Source organism: Onychomys torridus, chromosome 10, assembly GCF_903995425.1.
Source record: "Onychomys torridus chromosome 10, mOncTor1.1, whole genome shotgun sequence".
NCBI lineage: Eukaryota > Metazoa > Chordata > Mammalia > Rodentia > Cricetidae > Onychomys > Onychomys torridus.
Window position 1 is genome coordinate 18,565,912 of NC_050452.1, and position 19,576 is coordinate 18,585,487.

General features: G+C 45.8%; 1 protein-coding gene across 1 annotated transcript in view; it reads left to right on the plus strand.

The window, feature by feature from the left end:
* The window catches only part of Ddc (dopa decarboxylase), a 78,322-nt gene that overhangs the window by 2,141 nt on the left and 56,605 nt on the right, over nucleotides 1–19,576 (plus strand). Inside the window, exons 2-4 of the mRNA XM_036201001.1 lie at nucleotides 8,474–8,682; nucleotides 12,893–13,006; nucleotides 15,926–16,045. Of these exons, the coding sequence (XP_036056894.1) occupies nucleotides 8,474–8,682; nucleotides 12,893–13,006; nucleotides 15,926–16,045 (443 nt within the window). The remainder of the gene's footprint in view (nucleotides 1–8,473; nucleotides 8,683–12,892; nucleotides 13,007–15,925; nucleotides 16,046–19,576) is intronic.

Sequence of the window (19,576 nt, forward strand, 5' to 3'; positions counted from 1 at the left end):
TAATGAGGAATTGAGAAGTCAATGTTTACCACTGACCTCATTCGTGAGAGAAAATTGAGACTACCAGAAGCGGGTACCAAAGGGCACCAAATAGACTCACAATGCCAGGTGTCTGTGTTTGCAAAGACAATAAACCAATATGAGACTGTTACCAAGAGGCAGCCACTGGAACAAACCTGGGGAGTCTCTGGCCCATAGGAAAGGCAAGTGGCCTGTGAGCTTTTGCCACAGGGCAAAAGCAAAAAGGGGATGAATTGAGGGCAAAACATAGTATTCCTTCTGCAAAAAACTCCTGGGGGTGATGTCAAATAAAATAGTAGCAAAATTTCAAATGAAAATCACCTGACACTTCTTTGGTAAACCTTAAAATGTAGCAAACACCCCTGTCTCAAAAAAAAAAAAAAAAAAGTAGCAAACATGAATAAAAGCAGGAAGATTTCAATGCTTTGACATTTGAGTCGATGAGAAAGGCTAGCTCAGATGCATGTTTATATTGTCTGTATGTAGAGCTAAGCTTCTATAGCATTGTAACTTTTCTGGGAAGAATTAAGCAATATGAAAAAAGACTTTGTACAACTCACACCTGTTTTGTGCATTGGGAGAATTCACAGCTTTCAGGGACATCCTTGATGGTGTCACCTGCCCTGTGATGCTTCAGTTCCTCCATTTGACCCTTGGCAGTACCAGCCCCTAACATCAGATGCCTGCTGGATGGAGGACAGTAAAGTAACTTTGAGGTCTCAGTTTTGGTTGTGTTCTGGTTTTGCAACATGTAGAGAAAGCCAAGTGCAAAATAATAATAATAATTTTTTTTAAAAAAGTCTTTGTCCCAAATATTCTCTTTTTCCTTTGAAAGTCACAAATGTTATGAATGTTTCCAGGTTTCTCTAACTTCGGTCACACAGTGTGGTGACAGAGAAATGATTAGAAATAGTATTTCCCCAGGAGAACATAGCTGAAAATCATTATTTAAACTCTACACATTGGCAGCCAAGGAAATACTTGGATGCAGCACGGCTGTTATGAAACAGGAAATGAGAAAGAAACGGTGGCTCTTTTCATGTCTGCAGAAGGGTAAGGGTAGGGCACACTGGCAGGCTTTGAGCATCTTGTGGCATCATTACAGTTCTGTGTGGAGTTGGGATTGTGGCTATTTCACAGATTGGAAATAGAGTTCAAAGGGCTGTGGCTTATAGCCTCCAAGCTCCTGTGCTTACGTTTTACCACAGGACACGGTGGTCTTAGGAAGTGATGCCTTGTGAGGCGCTTTGGTCAAAAGGATACAGTCTGGAAGATGGCAATAATACCCTTGCAGAAGTCCTAAGGTGAGCCCCGATTCCTTTCTTCAAAGACACTGCAAGAAGTCAGCAGTGTGAGCCTGGGAGAGGTACCTCAGCAGAAAGCAAACATGATTCCGGAATCCTAGCTTCTGCAAATTTGCAAAACCACTGTGTGTGGGATGTAAGCCATCTGGTTTCCCACGTGTTCTGCAATAGCACAAATGGACTGAAGTGAGGGCCTGACCATGGCTACACTTCAACAAGTGCTACCCAGGCCCACTAACTTCTTGCTTCCTTTTGTGATGAACATGGATGGCCTCTCACCAAGGTGCTTTGGTAGCTGCTGTGCTAGATGCCTTGGGAGGCATTTTGGGAATCACGACTGTGTGTGAAGCTCGGGAAATGGTTGGGCTTCACGTTCTGATGCTGCTTTAGGCCACTTTTCTAGAGATTGTCAAGCAATGGGCATTTGCAACAACTATTAGGATGCTATGCTAAGAACCTGTGTTTGAGTCCATTGATAGTAGGAATCAGACTGCCTGAGTTCGGCTGAAACGTGACCGTGCTAGGAGTCAGCCCCTCTGTGCTTTACCCTTCTTAATTGTTAAGAATCCTGACCAGGTTCTCTGAGACAACGGAATGTCCACCAAGCATCCATGTGTTGTCCTGGACTCCAGAATGGACTTATTGGCAGGAGACAGGAGCTCTAGCTGGAGGTCCTTGGGTCACTGGGATCACCCCTGCAAAGGAGAGTGTGGGACGACACCACCAATGGCCAGAAACACGAGTCACCCATAGATAGGCCCAAATCAGACATGAGGGTGGACTTGAGCTCTATGCTTGGCTCCGTATTCCCCTTCTCTGACTTTTAGAACATCTGTGGTTAGTGCAGCCCTCTTCTCAAGACTGAAAAGGAAATGGTGGCTCTAGAACAGCGGACTTTGCACTCTGTGAAGGGGAAGTTTGTGAGTCGTAGGGCAGAAATGCAAGCCAGATAATGTGAAAGGGTGGCCTCTAAAGCCAGAAAATGAGGTATGTCTGCCCAGTGAATTTCCCTTTCACTTAAAACACTAGAACACACAACTTTGCTTCTAGTGTTGTAGTAGAACAGACTGTGGTCTGTAAATTTGGGAAGTGGCGGGAGATCAGAAGTGCAAGGCCAGCCTAAGCTACATAGTGAGTCCCAATCTAGCCTGGAATGCAGAAGGTAAAGAGGAGGGGAGGGGAGGGCGGGGGAGAGGAGAGGAGAGCATTCCCACTCTCCCCCTGCTTCCCCTACACAATGCTTCCCTGATTACTAATAAAAGTTTTTACTGAGTGTGGCCTCTGCTGCAGGCCCTCAGCATGTGGCCTCTTTTCATCCTGCAGAAGGCACTCCTGGGGGTACTTTCATGCCTGTTTGCCTTTGCAGGAGCTGACAGGAAACCTTAGAAAGGTTGAAGGTTGAAGGCTCCATGGTAACTAAAGAAGTACCCTTGACCTTGGGTCGCCTGACACTGGCACATACCAAGGCTGCTCTTAAGCCAATTTGGACTGTTCCTGGGCTTCACGGTCACCAGCAAAAATGTTCACCAAAAGTTCATTTAAAAACACGCCACTTAGCCAGCAGCTTAAGAGTTTAAAAAGACTCAGGGGACTTGGGGTTTTGTTGCTGTTGTGAGGTAAAGCATCAGATAGTCATTCTTCAAATTATTAGAGATTTCTCATGGCTAGAAACCTTGTTATGGTCTTGGATGGAAGCGTGGAAAATGTGAAATGCTAAGCAAGACTGCACATGGGTGCTGAGAACCTTGCCGCCCTTCCCCCAGCTTGCAGGAGCTCCCTCCCCGGAACTCCCCGTGGTAGGACATGAGCTTCAGGTTTGCAGCCAAAATTCTTCACCTAGGTCCCATGGAAGCAGGATTCCTATACTACCTCCGACAACTTGTAAGAGTGTCAGTAGGGGCCTGGACTGGGCTCTGGGAAAATGGCTACAGCAGAGGAGTCCAAGAAATGAAACTGCAGAAAGGAAAAGCTGTAGCCTGGGCATGGTGAGAATGATCCAGATCGGAGGCCAGATGAGGCTGTGGTTGCCGGCCTCACTCCAGCAGCTAGGACTCTCCCAGAGATGTGGATGACCTGGTGTTTAAGTTGTCGCAAAAGCAGGGCAGGGTTCAATATAGAATAGAGCAGAAACTGACTCATTCACGTATTTATTCATTCATTCATTCTCAGTTACCAAAGGACAGCAGTCGAATGGTAAATTACAACAATAATAATAACTTCTTAACAGAGGGTTGATTGGGAGGCCTGAGAGAGTTCGGGGGGAGTTCATATTTTTCTGAAGCCCATCGGTTTGGAGTTGTGTTGACTGTCACTGATACAATAAAACATCCAGGGGGGTACCTGGCTCACCCCACTTTCACCAGCGATGGTAGGGGCTGCATGCAAAAGCCATGCAGGGCGGCGGCTGCCGAGACAGATCAGGTTGTGTCAACAGAAACCCTTTCAGGGGTCTGGAGAAGTAGAGACCGTTGCCCTTATCACAGTCTACATCTTCCAGCTAATATTTGCCCAACTTGCAGCCATGAATATCAGACAGCTCTCAAATGAGTGTGAGAGTCTCTCGAGGCTGTGCTCTAAGGACCTTCTGCAAAGCTTTCAATGGGAAATAATCTTCAAATAAATGACAGGATGGTTTGAAAAGAATAACCAGGTATTATATTTCAGTTTGCCTAGGAATATTTCCTTTCATAGTGAGTTGGGGCGTGCTTGTTTGTTTTTTCCTTGGCATATCCTGCTCTGTCCGTAAAACTGTCTTATTCCCAGTAGAAAGACCCCACTGGTGCTTCAGAGAGGCTGCGGGTCTCTCTCAGCTTTGTAAGGCTTTCTGCAACACATGCACACTCCTTGGTAGGACGAACAGTCTGCAAAAATGGTTCCTTTTAGGCGACTATATAAATCACATACCAGGTCCAAATCATAAGGGGAAATTTGTGAGATTTTTGCCATATAAAAATTAAAGCTCTTATAAGACCTCTTTATTCTGACTCTTATAAGTCAGAATAAAATCATCCCAAATTAGGTCAGGCCTAAAGGAGGAAAATGTCATAAAACATATCACAGATACGAGCGTAGAAGTTTTAATATGTTAGGATCCTTGCAATTAAATTTTAAAAAAAAATAGCTAATATCCAAGTGGAAAAACTATAATGAATAAGCAATTCATAAATGAAGAAATCCAAACGTCAAAGAAGCATCAGAACACTATTTGATTTCAATAGTCAACGTTAAAAGAGAACCATTCATGATTATGAGACGGTTAAAGTTTAAAATTAACCTCAGCAACTGCACAGCACTCCCCATTAGAAGAGTAACTTGATAAAACAGTGTGCTCAGAGAAATTTGGCAGTATAATTTAAAAACACTAAAGCCATATATCTCTAGAAAAGTACTAAAAAATTATTTTAAAAAATGCTTTTCACTTTTCGGATTTTTTAAAAATCTAAAACAAACAAACAAACCAAACAAAAACCAAAAACCAAAACAAAAAATGTGCAGGAACAGAGAAGAGGTACAATTTGCAGTTGTAAGGAAAAGCTGCTACAGTAATTGCCTGTCGTTTACAGAGTGACACAGTTCAAGAGCCACAGAGGCTACCTACCGGAACTAACCACAGAAATGTATCCTATGCATACATACCAACGGTGAAGCTCATTTAATGAATGAGACGCAGAAAGAAGTTAACGATACCTAAAATGTAACAAAGCGGTTACTGCCTTAGTACAAAGCTTACTTGAACGAAAAGAACTGCTACTTTGTGATAGCTACCAAGGGACTAACAGGTAGGGAGTATATACAGTGGAAAAACACTGTACTAAGGAATGATTCAGGTACTGGGTGACATGGAACAGGAAGGCACAGATGTCATCATGTTATTCAGAATTATGCACCATTTAAAAATTGCACACACATATTTTTCATTTAATGATTTTGGATTGCAGTTGATTGCAAGTAACTGTAACCTCAGAAAATGAAATTACAAACGATGGGGAGCTGCCATAGCTGACAATTCTTGAGTGATTGTTTAGTACCGCTGTTCAAAGCTCTTCCTATGCATGTATTCAATATTCACAATTAAATTCATATGGTGGTACTATCATTATCTTGATCTTTGTTTTCATTTTTGTTTGTTTGTTTGTTTTGGTTTTTTGAGACAGGGTTTCTCTGTATAGCTTTGCGCCTTTCCTGGAACTCACTCTGTAGCCCAGCCTGTCCCTGAACTCACAGAGATCTGCCTGGCTCTGCCTCCCAAGTACTGGGATTAAAGGCGTGCGCCAAGGTTTTCTGTTAAGGAAAACAAGGGTTAGTTAGGTAGCAATTCATGTAGTGTGTTAGTATATAACCAAGTCAGGGTCTGAGTCTGAGTGGATTAGCTCTTAACCCTGAGCATCAGTCCTGAAATTCCCCACCACTACACACACACACACACACACACACACACACACACACACACACCCCTCTTTCCATTAACAGAACAGGAAACAGGTAATGATGGTAATATTCCTCAACAGAGGTACAACGTCTGACTACAGCCCAGTCACAGTGTGTAGTAATGCCATCACGAGAAGGCACACAACAGAAATGCATTTATCAGTATGATTTCCCTCCCGTTACTAGGTTAGCACTTGCTGTTGCTAGAATTTAAATCTTATCTTATGTGCCATCGTCTCCCAAGCACTCAGGCCTGAAATGTGCACCTAGATGGTAACTCTGAAATGGGGCCTGGGCCCTCCGTAAATTGTGCCTGTGTGTTGCCCCTTCAGCAGAGAACCCTGGAGGAAGGAAATTCCTGATCAGGCAGGTTGTTCCCAGACACCAGCTATCACCTAACCCAACCTTAAGTCAGCTTAAGCCTAGTTTGACAAAGAAGCCCTGCTGAGCCTACTGGGCGGATATTGCTAGTATCTAATCAGATTCATCTCCTTCCACCCTTGGTATCTGATCCAGCTTGCTACCTCCCAACCCCGAGACTAACTCCCGTGCTCTCAGTAATTCTTCTTGCCCACTGGTTTTACTAGCTGCTGCCATGGTTATCCTTGGTTGTTATTTGGTTGGAGTTAGAGACACCTAGGAAATTGGTAAAGCGCATTTCGTGATGCTTCTTACCAGAAACCCTTAGAGGGTGGTCAGTGAACTGAGACGGAGCCTAGCCTTGACTCTGAGCAGCATCCATAGGCTGGGTCAGATGAACTGAAAGGCAGAAGAAGAAAGCCCCACTGCTCTGCCCCAGCAGGCATACGCTTTTGCAGCTGCCGTAACCTGTGGACGTCAGACTCCAGCTTCTTCAGCCTCTCAATAAGTAAGTCCCAGCACCCAGTGACTCCCTGAGGCACTTTCAGGGCCTTGACCTCTGGCTGGGGCTGCATCGTTGGTCTCTCCTGTCCTGAGGCTTCCTGGACTTAAGTGGCAACTGGTTTCTCTAGTCCTCCAGCTTGCTGACAGCCATTGTGGAAATAAACAGCCTCTGAGCATGTGAGTCAATCCAATAAACTCCCTTTTGTAGTTAGAAGTATATGTATATGGTGGGTTTCACTCCTCTGGAGAGCCCTGAGTAATCCCCTTTGGCTACATTCCCCATCTGTCCCTGGTGTTTCAAAGTTGAGGTCAAACTCTTTCCCCTATGCAATACTCTTGAATAAAAAGTCTGTCTTCCCATTTTAAAAAAGTGTCTGATGAATCATTTCTAACGCATTTAACATCACAAAATCTGTTCAACCCCCCCTCCCATTGCAGACAATGGAGAGCATGGAGAAGTGCTGGGAACATGACATGAAGGTCAGCCCCATTGCTAATCACAATGGATTTGACTCATCCCCAGTACTTATTCTGATGGAAAATCCATCTTCAATTACAAAGCTCTGGACTAAGGGAGGGATTTAGAAATGTATCCTTTGTTTAGCGTTCAATTGTCTCTCACAAATTTAGGAACTATTCAGGAAAGACACATGTTACAACTGGGGATGATAGGATTCTAGGGGGCTGTCCATCTTTCTTGTTTTGCAAATACATTCGATTTTTACTACACATAAATTCCAGACATTCAGAACCTCCTGCATGCTAACTTGTATCTGAATCCTCAATTAAGGCTCATTGTGCCTTCGTGACCAAGTGCAGAGCTGGGGAACTGTGTGAGTCATCAGAGGCACACAATCCCTCTGAGGTTGAACAAGGCGATACGCTGCCTTATGTTTGAGCTCTTGTGATGTAAATAAGAGTCCTCTTTTTTTTTTTTTCTTTTAATCTGTTCTGACCTTATCCTTTATGTTGTTACTGTTTTTCTTAGTGATTTTACTGTTTAAAATGACCCTCAAAATGTACTGCAAAAGTCTCTCGATCTTCAGCCCTAGCAAGCAGCAGTAAGCCCTGTGGAGAAAAGAACTGTATTAGTCAGCATCACTCAGGTTGTTATAATGTTAATGAAGATAACGGACATGAACTCTGATAGTTGCATGTGTGTGTGTGTGTGTGTGTGTGTGTGTGTGTGTGTGTGTGTGTGTGAGTGAGAGAGAGAGAGAGAGAGAGAGAGAGAGAGAGAGAGAGAGAGAGAGAGAGATGAGTGATATGAAGAAAGCATCATTCTGACAAGCAGATTGTAGGCAAAGGTGCAGGTCACCAAGAGACGGGATTGCAGGAAAAGACATCTCTAACTTTGGCCAAGGCTGTGCTGTCCTGGGCTCTGGGCTGAGCTCACAGAGTGATTATACCCTCACCCACTCCTCAGGGGCTGGCATTTTTATCTTCATCTCAGCTGCCTGGTGGGGCTCAAAGTGCAAGGCTCTCTTTCAAATGGCTGACAAGGGGTATAGGCAGAATGTGGTCCGGTGTTTGTCATTAAAGTTGGAAGGATCCCTGAATGTGTGCTTTTTTGCATTTTGCTGAAATATATATATATATAGAGAGAGAGAGAAGACGAAGGTGCTGTGGGGCCTTCACGGAGTGTCTTGTGAGGTGTGGAATGGGCATTGTGCCGCACTGTGTGGATCCAGTGGCATGTCTGTCTCATCCAGATGTAGAAGAAAGCCAGGGACTGAGAAAGCAAGAAAACTGGGGACTGAGTAGTCCCTAGGATGCAGTCACTGTCCCCAGGGTTTGCCCCTCCAGTTCAGAGGTGAAATGTTTTGTCAGTTGATTTCTATTCTCTCCATGGGCAGTTTCAAACATGGATTCAAGTGAATTCCGGAGGAGAGGGAAGGAGATGGTGGACTATATAGCTGACTATCTGGAAGGCATTGAGGGACGTCCAGTGTACCCCGATGTGGAGCCTGGCTACCTTCGGCCCCTGATCCCCGCCACTGCCCCCCAGGAACCAGAAGCATATGAAGACATTATCAAAGACATTGAGAAGATAATCATGCCGGGGGTGAGTATGAGGAGGAGGTCAGAGGACAGCAGGGTTTATGCTAATAAAGCACCTACTGGAAGCTACAGTGTCACGGGGTCACCGGGTCACCGAACCAGAGAGGTTAAAGAGAAATTCCTGCTATTGTTTCAGTTTCGGCTGAGACGACTGAGATTAGGGAAATTAGGTGGTCTCTGAAGCTCTGATGGGATGGATGGTAAATGACAGATCCAAATGGCATGGCCTCCAAAGGTAGAGTAACGGTTTCCTACTAAGGCCCCCAAAACCCAGTACTTGTTTCACCAAACTCGGTTCCTAATTACCCTATGACGGCAAGAAAAAAACAAGCTGCTGCTGGTTGATTGCAAACAGTTTAATTAACTATCCCAAATAAAGGCACTTGTAGCATTCCTGTATCTGTCGAAAGGTAACTTTCACGTACTGAGGGGATGTTATCTTCATTTTGTTTGGGTGTGGGTAGTGTGTACTGCTTCTGCCCAAGGGCACAGAGCAGCAGAGCCCTCCCTAATAGTCAGATGGATCCAAGGGTCGCAGTGAACTTCAGTGGTGTGTCTCCACAGTACCTACTTTACCCACCAAGCAATTTACCTAAAAGCCTGTCCATTAACATGATGCTGAACAAGTAGGCCTTACCCCATCACCAAATCACGTGTAAAGTCTGAGCTGGGCATCCGCCCCCTCCCCCAGCACTGAGGTGACTGAGAAACAAGCATGTGGTATGCAGGGCAGCGGGCAGCTGGGATGGTGGGTACTCACTCTAGTTTTCAGATCGAATACAGAGGCTCTGGGGAGGCAGCCAAAGTCACAGGCTCCGGAGTCAGCGCCCCAGTTCCAGAACACCTCTCACAGCCCTTGTCAAGTTTCATCTGTAGGAGATTTCCCCTGGTATTTGTTCTTTGAGTAAAACTCAAAATTCTGGCTCTGGCCTGCAAGTTGAACAAATAAGCTAAGCCAGTCAGCACAAAGCCGGTGCGGGGAAGCACAGTCAAATGTCAGGCCACAAAGGAATACAGGAGTGCTGGGAAAATGTGCAGTCTTCCTGCAGGAGTCCACACTCCATAGGAGTATTTACTGAGTCGAGCAAAACTGAGAAACGCAGAGGCTCTGGGGTTAGCTCCCTGGGTGACGACGGTTCCAGCCAGCCTGGTGCTCGCCCTGTGGTTGACCCGAAGCTACGTGAAAATTCTGTGCTTTGCAGAGCCGGTGTGGGACTATCAAGTCCACATGCTCTGTGGCTATCCACAGAGAGAAAGGCAGAGGAGTGTCCTTTCCAGTCAAGAATCACCCTGGCCTTTCCAAGAGATGGATAGTGAGGAGAGGGAGCGGCAGGCAGCATGGAGCCTCCAAGTACCTAAAGAAACTGAGCCCCTGGGCTCCAGCTGTGCCCTCTGGCCCTGTGCATTTGTATAGTCCTTGACCTCCTCCTCTATTGGCCTTTGCAAGTTACACTGTATAAAGGCATTTCCGCAAAGACAAATGAGTTACCACTACAGATGTTTTGGTTTTTATCTGAACATTTTTTTTCTTTCTTTCTGTTTTTTTTTTTTTTCTTTCTAAAGCCTCATGGGCCCCACTCCTGCTCTGCTGAACACATCACTCAGCCGGTGAAGTTCTCCAGAGCCTCTGAGACTCACTGTCAGCCTCCCTCCCTCCCTCCCCCTTTCCTGTTCTTGCTAACCCTGATTTTCTTTCACTCTTATTATTTTTCCCCTTTGGCTCTGTCCCACTCCCAGGCCTGGAGACAGCCATGCAATGAGCCTTGCTGGAATCTTCCAGTTTTTAATGAGCTATCCTAGTTGGTTATCTTTGTAACCATAATGGGGGGGGGGGGGGGGGGGGGGAATCCTTGTAGCACGTATTGGCCAGTAAATGTCTAATATGTGGTTTTCTGAGAAAAGACACGTTTGCATCTTTACAAAGACTATGAAAAATGGCAACGTGTTAGTCGGCTTTCTGGCCCTGTAACCGATGGCTGAAATAACAAACACCCAGAAACAAGGTTCATTTGGGCCTCTAGTCTTGGAGGTTCAACCAGGACTCACTGATCCTTTTGCTTTTTTAGCCTGTGGTGAGCCAGTGCATCATGGCAGAAGGATAGGGCAGAGGAAATCTACTCCCCTCATGGCTAGAGCGTGATGCAGAGAAAGAGGAGGGACGGCTGTCTTACACTTTTCTGTGAGGGCACATCACAAGACCTAAAGGCCTCTCTCTCCCTCCGGACAGTGCCGCCTTGGAGACTGAGCCTCTAACACACGCAGTCCTGGGGAGTCCTAAGAGCCGCACCATAATAAATACATAGACTAGGTGACTTCAACATCTCTCACGTTTCTGGAGGCTGGATTCCGAGGAGGGTTTCCTACAGCAAGCAGCTCTGTACCCTCCAGCGACAGAGAACTCTGGCCTTCTCCTTCTCCTCCCCAGCCTACCTCCTCCTCCTCCTCCTCCCCCCCCCCCCACCACCACACTTAGCCTCTTCCTTCTAATAGCTCCTTCGGTGCCTGACATCCAATGCTCCTCACATCCTGCAGGCCCTCACTTTCATCTTGACTTCAATGTTTACATGGAGTGATTTGAGCTCCCAGCTTCTCTGAGGTCAGGCTCTGGGCCCCTCCCGCTCTCTCTCGGGGATCGTCTTTCCTTACACACTGATGAAGAATGAGTGCTTGTTTTATGTGTCTCTGCCCTCAGTTCGCTTTGTGCAATCTCTTCCCCGGGACAGGCACATCTTTTTTAAAAAAGTAAATCTGTTATTTTAAAGAATATCAGCCGAAGACTGTGTGTAGTGGCCTCATGACAGAAGTCTGGTGGTAACAGGGTAGATTCCATGGGACTGCTTCTTACAGTGGAGGGTACATCTTGATTTCAGAGATCCTAAAACACAACAGAGTTTTGTCTTATAATCAATGAAAAAGAAGAATTTATTTGACTAGAATCTGGAGGAGAAAGTTAGAGATGGTCTCATTGCCTAGCAATGCAGAAAGAAACCCAGTCCCTGAATTTGGGGGAATCAGGAGTAGACCCTTTCTCCAGAATCTTTTGATCAGAACCATATAAGCCTTTTGAACTTTTTTTAAAAAAAGATTTATTTATTTACTTAATGTACATTGGGGTTTTGCCTGTGTGCATGTCTGTATGAGGGTGTCAGAGGCCCTGGAACTGGAGTTACAGTTGTGAACTGCCATGTGGGTGCTGGGAATTGAACCTGGGTCCTTTGGAAGGGCAGCTAGTGCTTTTAACCACTGAGCCATCTCTCCAGCCCTGCCTTTTGAACTTTGGAGAAAGAAATATTTCCTTAGCCTGCTACAAATCACCACACAGAACATTGACTTTCAATGTTTCAAAAGCAGAAATTTTTGGCTAAAGTTTGGGGTGTGTGGGGTGTGGGGGTTCAAACTTTCCAAATAGATACAGTGTCACAGCCCTCCATAGATTCTGGAATTTTTAGTCTACAGCAAGTCTGATCTCTTCTTAGAAGAGCCCAAATCCAATCACAAAGGCCCTACTCTCAGAACCTGAGTAGCTCACCAAGGCTCTGCCTTCTAATACCACTGTTTGGGGCTGGGGATAGGGAAGATGCTGCCCACAGAATCAACACAGATCTGTGTGTCCTCACCACTGTGAGGGTCTGTGTTTCCATCATCCCTGGGATTCCCAAGAACACCACGTAGATGCATCTCTTCCTGGCCAACATGAGCCTTTTTTCTGCACATAATCCAGGGTTGGCCTGGAGCAAGTGTTTGCTCCATCTGGGTGGAGGAGGCAGGGGGACAGTGGCCACTGTACAATAAACAAATAAATATACAAAAGTAACTGGATTTGCTAGAGCAATTTTGGGAAAGCCAAGCCTTTTACTCTAGGATTTCAGATGTCTGGTGCAGCCCTTTCTCTGTCCAGGCACCCAGCAAGAACCTGAAGCAATATTGCTATCATTCTTACCTAGACTTCATGTGTTATGACAAATTATGATAATTTTTTCCATATTATCTTATGAAAACAGCATTTCCTTCTTGTTCTAGCAAAAATATTCAAGCACAAAACAGAGAGTCTGTTCACTGTAGTGACAACAAGGTAAAATCAGAAAGTGTGGGGTGATTCAATTTGAGAAACTTTGTCCAAGTTGTCTTCTGCATGCATCCTAGAGGAACTCACGGCCTTGCTCAGGTATAGCCAGACTCCTTTGCCGCATAGTAACTGTTCCACCTCCCTACAGGTAACACACTGGCACAGTCCCTATTTCTTCGCTTACTTCCCCACGGCTAGCTCATACCCAGCCATGCTTGCAGACATGCTGTGTGGGGCTATCGGCTGCATTGGCTTCTCCTGGGTGAGTATCTCCAAGACCCTGTGGTGGAGTCTGTTCCTGCATGGGGAGGTGATCCCTTTAGACACTGGACAGAAACAGGTGGCTCTGTCACCTGTAGGTAGCAGAGCAGCTCTGCAGCGAGTAGAGTCTGTGTTCCAGGGAAGGAGTTTCTTAGGGAAGAGAAATTCCGAATGGAAAGTGGGAGAGGGAGGAAGAAGGAGGAGGAGAAAGAGAGGAAAGGGGGGGGGAGGAAGGGGGAGGAAAGGGAGGGCAGAGGGGTGGGAAGGAGAGGAGAGGAGAGGAGAGGAGAGAGGAGGTCTTGCATAGGGCTGGTTTTTTTGTTTTGTCTTTATGAGCTCTTGATTTGAATCAAAATCCCAGTCTAAGGCAGTGAAGCTTCTGCAGCCCAAAGCAGGATCCTGCATTCCCCTAAGACCAGAAGATTGCTGTGCACTCTGAAGTCTGAGAATGCTGCCACCCTGTCTCATTCCATCTACCCCCCACTAGGCTACTGCCCAGCCTATCTGATGGGCAAGTATGCAGAGCAAAAGTGTCTGGAAATAGGCTTAGGGCTGCCTCCAGGCAGTTCATCCCTCCCTGTGTGAGGTCTCTTCCTACATGGAGTGAAGACTAAGAAAGTTCCCTACTCTGAAGTCATTGGGCCTAGGTCTCCCTTCTCTTGTGTCCTAGCTGTGTGTTTCAGGAGGGATTTTAAGCAGTTGCCATTGACTCTCAGGTTCTGGGGCTACTTGCCCTGTGAAGAGTTCCCCAAAGGCTAGAGCTGACTCTCTAGATGCAGAGGGTCTCCCTTATCTGTACCTTGGAGCCCACTCGGATTGACTAGTGTTGAGTGAGGACCTGGGATATAGAAAAGGAGGACGACTTGTGAATTCTCGGAAGCCAGCAGAGACCAGCTGAGCTGGCTGCTTCCCCCACGTGACACCTGTTTTTCCTCAAGCTGGGATCCTCAGGAGCTGAGCACATGGGAGTCACAGCTCATGGGAAGAGCTAAGGACACCTCCCTACTGTTGCTGTTGACATTGCTCTTCTGTCGGGCAGCTGGGACCTCCTTCTCCTGGGGACAGACCTAGCCTAGGCCGAATGTACCCTTTTCTTTAATGAGATGTTGTAGTGGCCAGTTTCGCTGGTATAGTTCTGCTGCTCCTGCATGTCTGTCTGGAGGCCCAGCATCAACCTCTGATTTATCTGCTCATCTAGAGCGGTCTTTTATGTTGTGAATAAGGAAATGTCTGCCTTCCTGTTGCAGAGGTTGAATTACTTGATAGCTGTGGCTCATAACAGGGAATGCTGGTTCCTATGCCTGGAGTTAGGATTAATTAGCCTGACTGAAGTAGAACCCAGGATGAGGATGACCATGTGACCAGCAGGGAGCAAGTCCTCAGTTCCTCTTGCCATCAATGTGTCATGATGCCAGAATGCACAGGTATCTACAAGAGCACTCTGGTCACCAGGTTGTGCTGAAAACTCAGATCACCTTTGCCTGGACCTAAGAATATACAGCCTCCTTCTGTGTGCAATGAGAGACGGGAGGCCAGATGCCAAGTCACTGGGCAGTTAAAAGACTTCATAAGATGAGTAGCTTGTGGCACACGAGTTTAACCCCAGCACTCGGGAGGCAGAGCCAGGTGGATCTCTGTGAGTTCGAGGCCAGCCTGGTCTACAGAACGAGATCCAGGACAGGCACCAAAACTACACAGAGAAACTCTGTCTCAAAAAAAAAAAACAAAAAACAAAAATGATGAGTAGCTTGTCTGATGTTGCCTAGGGGATGAAAGTAGTCAATGCCCATTTCCTTGACTCAATTCTATACTCTAAAATTCACTCATGGCCATAGAAGAGGGTCTACCAGTAGACCTTTCTGTATTATTCAAGTACACAGTGCACGAAGCAGGCAGGCATGGCAGAGTAAGGTTCACAGAGGCTGATGCTGGGTCTCCTTGTCCCAGTCTGGATGAAAGAAGCTAAGTCTGAAACTGAGTTCAAGCATTTGAGGCCCTTTTGCGACTAAGAAATTTTAATCTGGTATTCAGTCAGAGTTGATCCCAAATTCCTCAGTATCTGAGCCCTTGCTTCAGCGTTAGTTCCTAAAGAATCATGATTGTGTGTGTGGTGGGGCTAGGTTGGTTGATGTGTCCAGGGACTGTTCTCAGCTTACACCCTGAGACTTTCTGTCGTGGAGAGAAGATGGGGATGATGAAGTAAGTCAGAGGGGCTCATAGAGATCTACCCGGCATGGCTCCCTGTGTCATATCTGGAAGGAGTTGAGGAAGAGCAGAGAAATGTCCTCCTTGTAAAGTTCTATCAGTGCTGCCAGGCCTGGGCCCTGCTTCCAGACCTCTTGGCAGAGCTAACCCCCAAGGCTCCTCCCGATCTCTGGGAAATGAGAACACAGCATTGTCTCAATCCATTTGCTGGGAGAGAAGAAAATACCATTGACTGAATCCTTTATAAACATTAGAAGTCTACTTGAGGGTGTGAAGAACACGCTACTGGCATCTGGCAGCGAAGCATGCTGTGCGATTGCAGCAGGCAGCAGGCATACATAAAACAGACAAGAATTGGGGTGTGCTTCCTCACTTCAATCTAGTCCACTCCTGAGACGACCCATTTTCCCGTCAGTTCATGACCAAAGGAGCCACGCAGGCTGGTTGACCTGTAATGTTCCCCCACCTCTCAATACTCTCCTAGCGGGTTCAGGTTTCAACATAGGAATGTGGGAAGACATGCTCCAAACACAGCGAGCAAGGGATTAATTCCCTGCCAAGAGTGGATTTGGGGGACAAAAAAAAGTGAACTTTTTGTTAAATTGATCAAATAAAAGTCACCAAAGAAACAATGCTTTCCCATGTCACCCTTTTGTGCCGAGGCCAGCTGCCCCGTGGCTTTAAGCGCCTCACTCTTTCCCACCCCCCACCGCAGGCTGCAAGCCCAGCGTGCACAGAGCTGGAGACAGTGATGATGGATTGGCTGGGGAAGATGCTGGAGCTGCCAGAGGCCTTTTTGGCTGGAAGAGCTGGGGAAGGAGGAGGAGTGATCCAGGTAAGGTGGGGGAAGTGGGGAAGGCAGTCTTCTGGGAGTGTGGGCCCCACAAAGAACCACAGCTGCAAACAGAAAGCAGTGTCCAAAGATTTCTTCCAGAGAACAGGAAAGCTGGGAAACTCTGGTTTGGGAGTTGACGGGATCTGGATTTAGATCCTGGTGCTGTTTCCCATGAGCTGTGGGCAAGCATTTATCACCACAGGTCCTTCTGCTAGATAGATCAGTGGCTACCACGGAGGGCAGCGAATATTTTTGTTGGGGTATCCATTGCTGGCCACCGCGCCTAAGCACTCTCCAGACATATTTACTCCCCACAGCCCTGTGAATCTGGTGCTCTATTTTACAACTGAAGAAAACTGGTAACTTTCCTCTCAGCTTCTAGTTGGGAAGTTATAGACCTTGTGTCTGTGTATTCCCAAACCTAAGATCTTGCTGTCACCCTAGGATCCTGTCTTTACCACAAGTGGCAGCTGTGGCCATGCTTCAACGTCGGTATGGGCTACTTGGCTGTACGTGCTATTTTTCGGTGAGCCAACAGCTTACCTAAGGTTTCTGCTATGTCTCTGCATACATTTAATTCATTCTCCGTATTCATGCGAACAACTGTAGGGCTTACATGAGGGTACACGACAGATGCACACGACAGCCGTGGTGAATTTTCCATTCCACCAGGATCTTCAGAGTGAATGATTGGAATTTGTGCTTCCCACCCCTCCTTTTTTTTTTTTTTTTTTTTTTTTTTTTTTTTTTTTGAGACAGGGTCTGACTGTGTAGCCTTGGCCTGAATCTCACTATGTAGAGCAGGCTGGTCTTGAGCTCAGAGCTCCACCTGCTTTGCCTCCCAAGGGCCGGTATTAAAAGAATGTACCACCATGTCCCAGCAAATGTGAGCCTTTAAAAAACCTTTAGTAACACAAACAATGAACTACATTAACTCATCAGCCCTCCTTATGTATTTTTCTCATGTCAAATTCAGGGTTGCGATACTGAGAAAGTCTTGTTAACTTTAGAAAGAAGGATTTAAATATACATATTTTTTTCCCCAGAATCTCCAAGTATAAGGTAAAACAGTAATGGCTCCACATATTTTATGAGTGAGAACACTGGGGCTGACAGGAGAAAGCCTTTGTGGAAGATCACATGTCTAGTGTGGCCAAACTAAACTAGGAAGCAAGGCCCTCCATTTCTAGCCCTGAGACTATTCAATAAGACCGTGGGTTTTAGCCTCCAATGTATGACCTTTTCCTTAAGGATGCTACGCATAGTTTAGTGGCTTCAAACACATTTATTTTCCTATGGTTCTGCAAGTCTGACTTAGGTTTTAATGAGCTAAAATCGAGATTGTCATCTTAGAAGCCCAAGGGGAAAATCCATTTCCCCACCTCCTCAAGTTTTCTAAAGCCCTCTGGAATTCTTTGGCCTGCAGCTCCCATCTCCATCTCCAGAAGCAGCTGTGTTCCATCTCACTGACCTTTCTCCCACTGTCATGTTCTGACTGCAGATGTGAAATCGGGTCTCCACTTTTAAGGACCCGCATGATAGGATTGGGTCCACTCTGATAATCCAAGATAATCTTTCCAAGTCAGGGCTCTTAATGTTAATCACATCAGCAGAGTCCCTTTTGCCCTGAAAGGTAAACAATCTCACTGTCTGGCAAAGAGGCCTGGCATCTTGGTGGTGGGAGACACAGCAGTCTGTGTTGTATGCTGTCTGCAGGAGAGCCCTGAAAAAGGACTTGCTGGTTCCTAGCCTCGGCCTGTAGAGAAACTCGTCAGGGAAATGTACATTCTTGTTCATTCTGATGCAGAGATCTGTGGGCAGGCCAGCAGGACTGTGATCAAAACCATGCTTTACATTCTTTGGTTAGCTCACTTGGTCATATCTAAGTCACTAAGTAGGGAGCTGATAAAAATGAGCTAGTAAAATTGAGTGGGCTGGGACTGCCTGTAATACCAGCAGTTGAGAGCTGCAGGCAGAAGAATCAGGAGTTCATAGTCATCCTCAGGGAATTCACACCAGCTTGGTCCACATGAGACCCTATCTAAAAATATATATTCTAGTAAATGTACATCTATACTGTACTGTAACAGAAGCATAAAAGGGTACTGTGAACCAGATTTCTAAAAATGGCAGCAGGAATGTTCTCGGGAAGTCCCAATATAATTTTACACGACCATTTTCTTCTTTTCAGAGGTTAGGCAGCACAGCCAAACCTCCTTAGCTAAAAGGCATTGTATAGGTGTTGTTTCAGCTTGAGAAGGGGCTGCCACACACTAGTCCCCAACATGAAGTCAGAGGCATTTTCGCGGGGTGAATCCCTGGTGGCTTCCCCAGGCTATGAAGCTGAAATCCTGGTTTTCCAGGGACACTCTTGCCGCCCTTGACAAGGACAATCAAGTGAGAGTTTCCAGAGAAGAGACAGCCAGTCAGGGCTTCAGAGGCCAGCAGAGCTGTCTGCAGAGGCATGGCCTGGAATGCTGGTCGATTTATTTCTGGGCAAGTGTCTCACTCTTCACAGTAGGCCTGACCCTAGAGCAAGCTTTCCCTGTAACTCTTTGCTGAGATCTTAGCATTTGCTAAGCCCTCCTCATGACCCAGCTTTCTTGTCTACCTTGGGGCATTTTCTTTGCCCTGTTAGTGAGTAGGCCACTTCCACACACTTCTCTGGTGCTTAAATTTCCATAGACTCAGTCCTTTTTCCATAATTTCTCTCTCTCTCTTTGAGTAGTCCCCCCAGCCCCCTGCTTTTTTGGTCATTTTCTCCTCTGTATTTTCAATAATTGCTCATGGTTTTCTGTGCATCACTGTAATTTTCCACATTGCCAATTTACTATCTTCAATGTCAGTTTTGATTACACTTTTTCACTTTTAAAAATTATTGTGCCCTCTGTATTTATGGATAATGGGCACTCACTGTAGGAATGGGAAAATACAGCAACTATTTTAGAGTATAATTCTCTCGACGTCTTATCCAGTATCTTTATATTTGTGGGTTACATAAATTGAGATGATATAATACATACACATTTTCTGCATAATGTTTTATTTTGTTATATTTTCACTATTTAACTATTTAGTTTATTATTAACATTAATACTACTGTTCTTTCTAATACTGCTGTTACTGTGTGTGTATGTTGGGTGTGTGTGGACACTCAGCCGTGACTCTCATGGGGAGGTCAGAGGACAACTTTGTGATGTCAGTTTTTCCTTCTGTCTGCATGTGGGTCACCAGACTTGCAGGGCAACATGTCACCTAGTCATCTCACTGGCCTTCAAACATTTTAAACTATTTCTCCCCACTTTTTTTTTTCAAGACAGGGTTTCTCTGTGTAGCCCTGGCCATCCTGGAACTCTTTTTGTAGCCCAGATTGGCCTCAAACTCAGAGATTCACTTGCCTTTGCTTCCCTAGTGCTGGGATTAACGGCATGCAATACCACCGCCCCAGCTAAAACTTTTTCTTAATTTACATTTTAAGTTAGAAAATAAAGCAATGGGCTTCATTATGGCACTTCCATACACATGTTATTA